At 39.7% G+C, this 11,450-nt stretch overlaps 1 protein-coding gene across 1 annotated transcript in view; it reads right to left on the bottom strand.

Annotated features, from left to right (window-relative positions):
* Slc44a5 (solute carrier family 44 member 5) overlaps positions 1-11,450 on the bottom strand; it is a 132,002-nt gene that overhangs the window by 25,017 nt on the left and 95,535 nt on the right. The window contains exons 10-12 of the mRNA XM_017803341.1: positions 9,330-9,368; positions 4,591-4,703; positions 695-826 (exon numbers count right to left, since the gene is read on the bottom strand). Coding sequence (XP_017658830.1) covers positions 695-826; positions 4,591-4,703; positions 9,330-9,368 — 284 coding nt within the window. The remainder of the gene's footprint in view (positions 1-694; positions 827-4,590; positions 4,704-9,329; positions 9,369-11,450) is intronic.

Here is an 11,450-nt window from a genome sequence, read left to right as displayed (position 1 = left end):
TATATAGTACTTGGTAATTAAAAGTACCAGACTGGTGAAACTAACCTTTTTGTGAGATTACCAGCCATACTTTGAGGCCTGTACTAGTCTGGTCAGAAGGACTTAAAGGACAGTTTTTGCTCCTTGCCCTCCAAGGTTGACTAAGTTCCAGGGGACTATGAACATTTCTCAAAATGTCCTGTAACTGCAGTGAGTCACCTGTCCGCTTGATCAAGGAGACCATGGAGACCCCACCAGATGGACTTGAACCAGTGTCCAGTCTACAAAGAGGAGGGTCAACACAGAGGAATCATTTCCTCCATGCTTCCAAGTGAAGCCAGCCATGGTCGAGCAGGACCTTTGACTTATCTTCGCATAGGCGGAACTGGTAAAAGAAAGGAGCCAGGGGCGCCTCCCAAGCCCATGTGATCATTTATTTCTTTTTAACTATCTTTCTCCAATCAATCAAATTCTATATAACCAACCATTTTAAGCTGAAGTCAAATGGCTTTGGATTCTTGTAAAGCAGTGTTAGCTAAGGCTATACAATACATTTTCAATGACATTCCCATTCACTATAGCTTATAGACATATACAGTAATTATGAAATGAGCAACACATTTTATAGGCTGCACCAACTCAAGCTTCCCCTTAGACAAGCCAGGCTTCTTCATGACTATAATTTTGACAAAATTGGTTTTTAAGACCCACTTACTCAATATGAACCATGTTTGCTTCAAGTAAAAGAACATGCTTATGTCGGCCTGAATCCCAATGTCGTATATCGTTATTGTAGATTCTGGCTTTTGCTGGAGACGGTTGTATTCCATAAAACAGAACCATATTCCTTGAAAAGAAGAAAAAAGACCAAAATAAAAATGCAATTTTCTGAAGTAAAAATTATGTACTTATCCCATACACCCACACAACACTGATCAATATTCTCATTTTTACAAAGTTAAGAATAATATTTGTACCTCAAATATTTTTTGATGGTATTTGAATAGATGTCATCTGTATTGATCTGGCTTGATTTTAATGTACTCTGATGAGTGATAACTATGCTACAGTGGGTGTGTTCATCAGAAAAAGGTGTTGAACCCTCCCTTATGTATCCGCAACTTATTATTTATTGACCTATCTATCGTTCGTTTCTCTATACATTTTGAGACTATTAATAGGTTTAATAACTGCTACTTTCTTAACCACTTCTTTCATTTTGAACTGTTGTACTTCCTTACATGTTCAATAACTTTTGCAACAACACATGCCTCCAACTTGCATGTTGGTCTGATGTGACAATATCTGCTCTCTCTCTCTCTCTCTCTCTCTCTCTCTCTCTATCTCAACATGACTTCAACTAAGCTCAAATGTTTACTACAAGGGGTCACCTCTCTCCAAAACATTATATTCAGGTTTTTTTCTTCTAGTTCAGTACTATCTATTCTGTTTATAATTACCCTTGAAAATTTGCTTCATACTCATTAATCAAGTTTAAAGCAAATATTTAACAAAGAAAGAGAAAGAACTTAGGTCACTCAGTAGTCACCCCATTCTGGTTATTTTTTCCATATCTTAATTATGTACATTTTAACCTAAAAGTTGGCCATTGTTAAAATATTGTTATGTTATATGGGCTGTGTTTGCTTTATTTGCCTGCATCGTTACCAATTAGTTTTCTCAGGTTGCTATTCTCTGTACATCGCACAGCTTCACGAGGAATTGTTTCCCTTCCCCCATTCCGTCTCCCATAGTCACATTCAAGCCACCAGGAAACACAGCTGATTACACACCAAGAACACACGAACTTCTGCACCACCCCCTCCGTGGCCACAGCTCACCACATGTGGTACGTGGACTGCCACACTGCCCTTCTTGGTGTCTCGTTTCTCCTGTCCTTGCCTCCACACGGGACCACAGAAATCGTCATGTCACACCTTCCACTCAGAACCCTGAAATGCCTCCCTGACTTTGCTCAGAGAAAAGCCAAGGCCTCGCAATACCCTGCACCACTCTGGTCCTACGTAAGTTCCGTGGTCTCAGTGCACCTACTGTCCCATTCGCTCAGCACACCCACCTTCTCAGTCTCCTAGCCAGTCTTTGAGCAAACTGCTACCTCAGGGCCTCTGGTCTAGCTGCGACCTTGGCTGGAGTTTTCCCAGTCACTCTTGATAACTCCATTGTTTCCTCCAACTGATTCTCATAAATCTTCTCAAAACAACCTACTGTGGTGCTGGGAGCGTAGTTGGATGGTAGAGTCCTTGCCAGACACTGGGTTCAGTTCCAACCACTCCGACAACATCAGCCATCTCCTACTGATAATGGTATTTCTCACTCCCCAACCTACACAGTGCTCTCCATCTCCCTGTCAGCTAGACTTTCTTATTTCCTACAACAACCATCATCTTCAATGCACAATACGCTTTACTTGTAAGCATGAGGCGAGGGGAACCCTCACCTGTTAGTCCGCTGTTACATGTTAAGAGACAGGTACAAGGCATGTGTGTTATAATGGCTCAACTGATGTTTGCTGGCTCTGCATAAAAGAATGTGTGAACCAACAATTTTCTCTTTATTTTCCTGGCGTAGTCCTGCCTTTCTGCACCCATGGCTCTAGGTCTCTCAAACATAATGACACATACTCTTTCATCAAACTCTTGCTGCTTACACTAGCAGATTTCTGAGTACTTCACACTCAGCATTATGTTTAATGCCCACAGTTCCTATCATGTAACTGAAGAAACCACAGAGTCAAGAAACTGTGTACCTGCCAAAGATCACAGGGTTAACATGCTGTGCACTTGGGACCATTCTTTGCTCAAAGTCCAAATCCATGGTCATGATCGCAGAGTTATGAGACTCCTGTACCTCATAACTTGCTCACCTTGATGAGAACTGTTCCGTTATTACACACACACTCTCACACACAGAGGTTTAGCTTTTTAACCTACTCATTAGGAAATCCACATTGTTTATGCTCTAGTAAATTTGCTACTGTCAACAGGAAATGACTGGTTTTCCATGATAGGTTTAGAATCAGTTATCCAAGATAATAGCAGATGTCAGTCACATTCAGTCTCTTTTACTCACATTTCCCAACCTAATTGAACATTTCTCTGTGAAAAGCTTCAGGCTTAATTGCCATGCAGCTAATTGCTGGGTTAGCACTACCTCAGGAGTCAATAGGCAGCGGTGACTGACTGTTTTATCTGCACATTTTACACATTGACCATCTCTCTCCCTTTTGCACTGTCAAACCGCCTGCATAGCCAGTGTCAGATCTTGCTGCTTAAGACAAGGCAGTGAATCGTAAGTCAGTGAATTATACAGACTGTCTTGCCCTTCTCACCTCGGCGACAACCAAAGAATGACTGAATCACATGCCCAGACTCTGCAGTAACTCATCTAGGGAGGAATGCACACACAAAATCGTTCAAGCAAAAAGCCTTCTGTGGAATTTCTGATCAGGGCGTGTGGTTCTCACGGTGCCCCACCAGACCATGCCGTGCTCCGCTACCCAGACGCGGGCGCTCAGGGGGATGCACAGGTGAGGATCAAGCAGGTGCACAGCAGAACGGGTGGGGAACTCCCAGGGAGGGCTGAATGTTTACTAAACACTTCTGGAGGAAAAGAACAATTACCCAGCCGGTACTGATCAGTTACCGTACTGCAGGCAGTTTCTGACAGTTCTAGATCATTAGATTTTTTGTCTTCCGAGATGGAGATTCCATCATGGGGCTGATATCACAGACACGGGAGCTGGATCTTATAATCATTACGCATGCTTTTTGTAGTTACGCAGTTATACGTTATAGAGCTGTACCATAGCCTAAGGCCACTTACAGAATGTGAATTTACCACACTTACTCTAATACTTTGTAAAACTCATTAGGGAACATAAACAGGAGCTTGTGATTTGGGGCACCTAATACTGCAAAACTATCCTGTCAATCCAAATTGTATTGTGAGGGAAATCATTCTTTTGGCTAGAAATCTCTCAAACATTCCTATACTGGCCCATATACTGTTTTGAAGACTGAAAAGATGTTTCCATAAATGTTATATCATCCAATGGGATACACTTTAATTCTTTCATTTAGTGTTCACACTGGGCCCGACCTGCACAGCTTGGGAGGGCTGAGTTGAACTCTCCAGCCAATGAGCATGATTCAGAATGTTTTCCTCCAGAGGGCCGTCCTCCCCAAAGGCACCAACTACTAAAAGGTGTGACAATACCTGATTAAAAGTACTGTTGAAATGGAAAGAGAAAAATAGATCATGCTATGCAGGTGTGCAGACCTGGTCTCTGATCAGAGAGAAAAGTCAGTGGGAAAAATAAAATGTTTGCAATGTTTTTATTAGTCTAAAAGAGACTCTTTGCCTCCTTCCTAATACCGAGACATGAGACCAAAGGCTGGTGGGGGAACAGTGGAACGTTCTTGTGGAATTTCTTTCAAGACAACCAGTAGTAACAGAGAAAATATATGTGAAATTAAATAATTTTGGTAAACTTAATATATGGGGGGGCTAATTAAGCCTAGGACAAGCAAACACTAATGGCAAGGAAAATTTTTTCTGATCTTTGACAATTTTAAGAGGCATGTTACCTACCATATCCTATAATTCCAAGCACACCAAACATGAAGACCCAGAAGAGGAGTCCAGCTATGTACCTCAGGAGTATCAAAAAAATCCAGCTCAACACCATGGCAATAGTCAGGCAACTAGAAGGTAAAACCCACAAAGAGAGAAGTCAGATGTACTAAGTGCAACATAATCAAAGCATCCAAACAAGATCTTTCCCTACTCAAAACCATTAGATTATTTTATTTTACCTGTTTGAAGAAGCATACACAATGTTAAGAACTGTAAACAATGGTTTTCATTAAGACTTTCACATGAAAGAGGATAGGAGACCAGGGGGGACTTTACACCCGAGACATCTTTATGTCTCCAGAAACTGAAAATCAGTATTTATTCAAGGAACTATATGATTTCCTCCACCTCATAGCTTTGACCCATCTGCAATAGTTTGTAAATTGTACTTTTTCTTCACATCTTCCTCCTTGGTGATAAATGATAGACTACGCCCATCATGAGCTTGGCTTTCGGGAAGTAACAGCACAGACTCAGGTGGAAACACAATTGGCCCCACAGCTACTGACTCAGACACTGTAGTGACTGCCGCACAGCACATGATGCCTGACACTAACTGATATCTACTTCAGATCTGTGTGGCATGACCTGGGGGCGATGACAAGATTCTGCCTCATGGCCATGTGGCTTTATCAAGTAGAAACTGTGTGACCATTTTCTGTCTTTTAATTTCTTCTAGGAGTTTGACTGAGCTACCAGATGGGTCCTCTCCTCTAACAACCAGGTTAAGGTCAGAATGGTCTCTCCTGGCACAATTTTCTCAAAGAGACTTCATTAAGACTGAGAACCTGCCTGAGTCTTCTATTGGCCACTGACATCCCTGAGCTGACAATGACAGCATCAGGCAGAGTCTGGCATCTTTATGGAGCGTTAAAACTTCATAATAATGGTCACTGGATAGATAATAGTGTGATACTGAAGTCCCTTCTTTTGTTAAGGTCTTGTGCCTGTTTTTAACTTCAAAACCCTTTCATTCTTGAAATTGCAAATATGTTAATGCTTAACATTTCAATATGGCTGAAAGGTTATTCTGCAGCACAATCAAAGGAACACTTACAGTGATATTCATGGCATGGATAGCAGAAGGAGGGTTGGAACTAAGGGAGGCACTGGCACTCTAGTGCTACTGTGGGGCAGGTAGACACAGGCTCAGTGTGGGTTGGGGTGAAGTGAAGAGTCTGTCGTACTGCACACATGTTCAGGGAAGAGTGGAAAAAAACAAGGAAAGGAGAATCATGGAAACTGGCTAGTGACATTTGTTTATATCAACAGGGAAGTCACTCTACCCACCATCAAGTGTTCACCACAAAACCTATGTTTTTTTGTGTATCTGCTATGTTTCAAGAACTATGCCATGAGTTACTAAAATAAAGATGAGTTAGACAGTACTATCAGCCTAAGGAACTGATAATTTGGCTGGGTATTAAAACTTTAATTCCAGTATGTGGAAGGTGGAGGCAGTAAGATTAAGAGTTCAAGGCTATTCTTCTTGGTTACATAGCAAGTTCAAAGCCAGCCTTGAATAGATGAGACCCCCATCTCAAAAAAAGAAAGACAGCTGAATAAGATGTAGGATGGACGGTATTACATAGAAAATAAGTAGTTATGTGCAAATAGAGTAGTGTACAATGGATTTGAAGAAAATAGAAGAGGTAAATAATTTATCTAAGGAAGATAGTAAGTTTCCAAAGTCTCACTCACAAAGCTGATTTTAAAGGACGAGGTGAAGGGAGTTGGGGATGTAGCTCAGTGGTAGAATACAAAGTCTTGGGTTAAATCTCTACCTTAAAAAAATGGAATAGGGGCCTCTGGCTGGTGTAGGGACTGAGGCCTCAGCAGACTGTCTGAGAGTGCCTGGATCTGGCCTCTACACGGAGGTGAGCTTCCCCAAACCCTACTTTACCCAACCCCCTAACTGGGGTTACATGAGGCCCCTCCCATGTCCCCAGGGGCAGACCTCTCTACACTACAGCAGGGTAGGGGCTGAGGCCTCAGCAGGTCACCCAAGACTCACACCATGCCCAACCCCCTAATAGTGACAATGTGAGGCCCCTCCCACTTTGCCAGGTCTAAGCCTCTCTGTCCTACAGTAGGGGCTGAGACCTTGGCAGACTGCCTGACAGCACCAAAATTGGGCCTTCCCTTAGTGAACTTCCCAAATTGTGCTGTGAGTACCCACTAGTAGGGGTCCAAATGTTAGATGGAAGCCTGAGTGGACCTGACTGGAGCCTGACTTGGACCTCTGTGGGAACTCTTGATCAGCTGACCTAAAGCCAGAAGTTCCCTCCAAAATAAAATCTGAGAGAACCTGAAACATAGACCAACCAGCTTTACATGCCCAATAAGAAAGCAACCAAGGCACAGAATAATGCAAACAGAGCAAACTTGAACTCAACAAAAGAAGGCTTGAGTTTCATACCAGAATTGCAAACAACAAAAGAAATCCACATCTCAAAATCACAACAGCGAAATAATAATATGGAAAACCAAAACAGCATGTTTCCACCAAACTCCACCAATTCTGTAGAAGAGTTCTACAAGGAGAACCCACTAGAGATAACCCAGGACAACAAGGAATTTAAAAGAAAAATCATAAACATGATCAAGGGATCAATGAATTTAAAGAACAAACAAATCAAAGAACTAAAAGAAGATATGGATAAACTTCTACTGAATTCATAAGAGAGATAGAAACATTGAAGAAAACTCAGGCTGAAATGAAGAAGGAAATGAAAAACTCAACAAGCCAATTTGAAACAACAGGAGAAAGCCTTACTACAAGAATGAATGAAAAGGAAAAGAGAGTACCAACACTGGAGGATTCAGTTGAAGAACTGGACTGCTTAAGCAAAGATTATGAAAAAAAAAATTAAAAACACAAGAATGGAATATGCAGGCAATGTGGGAGACCATGAAAAAAACAAATCTATGCACCATAGAGGAAGGAGAAGAATCTCAGGTTAATGGTGTTGACCAGATCTTAAACAGGATTGTAGAAAAGAATTTCCCAAAATTAAGGAAAGACATCCCCATACCAAATACAAGAAGCACATAGAACACTAAATAGACAGGACCAGAAAACTCCCCATAGTACAGAACAAAGAGAGAATACTGAAAGGCTGCAAGAGAAAAACAATTCACATATAAAGGAAAGCCCATCAGAATTACAGCTGACTTATAAATGCAAACTATGGAAGCCAGAAGAGCCTGGACCAAGACATTTCCAGTTCTAAATGATCATAGATGCCAACACAGAATACTATACCCAGCAAAAATGTCTACTATAGTTGAAGGGGAAAGAAAAATTGTTCACAACACGAATAGGCTGAAAGAATACATGTCCACAAAATGAGCCCTTCAAAGAATATTTGAAGCAATACAAAGAATTGAGAAAGGAGCAACTATACCCCAGGAGCAACAGAAAGAAACTAAATGAAGGTATAATCGTGGAAACACAAAGTTAGACAAAGAATGCAAACAGTAATCAAAACAATGGCAATCAATACACATATTTCAATGATAACTTTAAATACCAACAGACTGAACTCCCCAAATCAAAAGACTCAGACAAGGTGAATGGATTAAGAAGCAAGAGCCATCTTTTTGTTGTCTGCAAGAAACCCATCTCACCTTCAAGGGCAGGCACTACCTTAAGGTGAAAGGATGGAAAAGAATATTTCATGCAAATGACACTAAGAAGCCAGCAGGGGTTGCAATTCTAATATCTGACAAAATGAACTTCAAACTATAATCAGAAGAGATAAAGAGGGTCACTTCATTCTGATCAAAGGAACAATTGACCAAGAAGATGCTACAATCATGAACATATATGCACCAAACTCTCGTTCACCCAAATTCATAAAAACAACACTACGGGACTTTAAAACACAGACTAACCCCAACTCAGTAACAGTAGGGGACTTCAATACCCCATTATCTCCATTAGACAGGTCAACAGGACAGAGAATTAACAGAGAGACATATGAATTAAATGATACCGTACATCAAATGGACCTAACAGACATCATCTGAATATTCCACCTGAGCACCAGAGAACACACTTTCTCTTCAGCACCCCATGGAACTTTCTCAAAAACTGACCACATACAGGGGCACAAAACCAACCTCAACAAATACAAAAAAATTGAAATACTTTCATACATTTTATTAGACCACAATGCAATAAAGCTTAAAATCAACACCAGAAAAAGCCCTAGTAACTACAGGAACTTGTGGAAATTAAACAACACACTCCTGAATAATGAGTGGGTCAAGGGAGAAATTAAGAAAGAAATAAAAGAATTCCTAGAATTCAACGAAAAGGACAATACAACACAACACAACCTCTGGGACACATTAAAAGCAGTCCTAAAATTATAAATTATAGCTCTAAGTGCCCACATTAAAAAAAATCAGAAAGAACACAAATAAATGACTTAACATTCCAACTCAAGACCCTGGAAAGGCAAGAACAAATGAAACCCAAACCCAGAAGATCAGAAGAAATAACAAAAATCAAAGCAGAAATTAATGAAACAGAAACAAAGAAAATAAAACAAAGAATCAATGAATCTAACAGGTGGTTCTTTGACAAGGTAAACAAGATAGACAGACTCTTAGCCCAGTGGACCAAAAGAAAGAAAATCCAAATCAACAAAATCAGAGATGAAAGGGGAAACATCACAACAGACAACTAAAAGATCCAGAACATTATAAGGGAATACTCTAAAAACCTATCCTCCATTAAATTTGAAAACCTAAAAGAAATGGATGGGTATCTAAAATCATAGGATCCACCAAAGGTAAACCAAGAAGAGAGCAACAGTTTAAACAGACCATAACATACAAGGAAATTGAAACAGTAATACAAAACCTTGAGACTAAAATAAGCCCAGGCCCAGATGGATTTATAGGAGAATTCTATCAGATACTTAAAGAAGACCTCAAACCCAGCATCACTCTAATACCCAAACCAGGTAAAGACACAACCAAAAAGAAAACTATAGACCCATATCATATCCTTAATGAACACAGATGCAAAAATTCTCTACAAAATACTTGCAAACCACATACAGATGTACATCAAAAACATCATTCATCATGATCAAGTAGACTTTATTCCAGAGATGCAGGGACGGTTCAATATGCCCAAGTCCAATAAATGGATTCGAAGACAAAACCACATTGTCATCTCAATATATGCAGAAAAGGCTTCTGACAAAATTCAACGTGCATTCATGATAAAAGTTCTAAAGGGAATTGGACTGGAGGGAAAATACCTCAACATAATTAAAGCTATATACACCAAACCCACAGGCAACATTCTAAATGGAGAAAAAAACTAGAAGCATTCCCATTAAAACAGGAACCAAACAAGGATGTCCACTATCTTCACTCCTTTTCAGTAGAGTACTTTAAACTCTTGCTATAGCAATAAGTCAAGAGAAAGAAATTAAAAGAGTACTAATTAGAAAAGAAGAGGTCAAATTATCCCTTTTTGTAGATGACATAAAACTATACCTAGAACTGATTATCACTTTCAGTAAAGTAGCAGGTTACAAAATTAATTGACAGACGTCAGTAGCCTTTCTATACACCAATAACAAGCAATCAGAGAAAGAGTACAGGGAAACCCTCCCCTTCACAAGACCCTCAAAAAATATATCTGGAATAAACCTGACCAAAGACACCAAAGAGCTCTACAATAAAAAAATTTAAATCTTTAAAGAAAGAGATTGAGGAGATGGAAGGACCTCCCATGCTCACAATCCTAAACTTAACCATAAACCTAACCCTAACCCTAACATCTAACCCATGAACCTTACCCTAAACCTGACCCTTACCTCTAACTCTAACCTTAACCCTAAACTTAACCATAACCCTCAAAAAATATATCTGGAATAAACCTGACCAAAGACACCAAAGAGCTCTACAATAAAAAAAAAATTAAATCTTTAAAGAAAGAGATTGAGGAGATGGAAGGACCTCCCATGCTCATGGATTGGAAGAAATAACAATGTGAAAATGACCATCCTACCAAAAGCAATAAATAGTTTCAATGAAATCCCAATCAAAATCCCCATGACATACTTCGCAGAATTAAAGAAAAAAATCCTTAAATTCATATTGAAGCACAAAAGACAGCAGATAGCCAAAGCAACCCTGAGCACAAAGAGCAATGCTGAGGGATTACTATACCAGATCTCAAACTATACTACAGAGCTATAGTCATAAAAACAGCATTGTACTGGTACAAAAATAGACAAATAGATCAATGGAACATTACTGAAGACTCAGACCTGAGTACTTGCAATTTTTACCACCTGATATTTGACAAAGGTACCAAGAACACACAATGGAGGAAAGATAGCATCTTCAACAAATGGTGCTCGCAAAACTGGATCTGTACCTGTGTAAGAATGAAACTAGATCCTTATCTTTCGCTTTGCACAAAACTCAACTCCAAATGGATCAAAGACCTCAATATGAAACTTGAAACTCTGAAACTATTATAAGAAAACATTGGCACTACAAGATACAGGTGTAGGAAAGGACTTTCTAAATCAAACACCAGTTGATCAGGAATTAAGGTCTACAATCAACAAGTGGGACCTCATTAAACTAAAAATCTTCTGTACAGCAAAAGAAAAAATCAAAAAAGTGAAGAGAAAACCCACAGAGTGGGAAAAAGTCTTCACCAGTGACACATCTGACAGAGGTTTAACATCTAGAATATATAAAGTACTCAAAAAAAAAGAAGCAAGAAAACAAATGATCCAATTAAAAGATGGGCTAAAGATCGAAACAGAGTCTTC

The sequence above is a fragment of the Nannospalax galili genome, unplaced genomic scaffold (genome assembly GCF_000622305.1).
Source record: "Nannospalax galili isolate Female #2095 unplaced genomic scaffold, S.galili_v1.0 scaffold387, whole genome shotgun sequence".
In the NCBI taxonomy this organism is placed as follows: domain Eukaryota; kingdom Metazoa; phylum Chordata; class Mammalia; order Rodentia; family Spalacidae; genus Nannospalax; species Nannospalax galili.
This window is presented reverse-complemented; position numbering and strand designations above follow the sequence as displayed.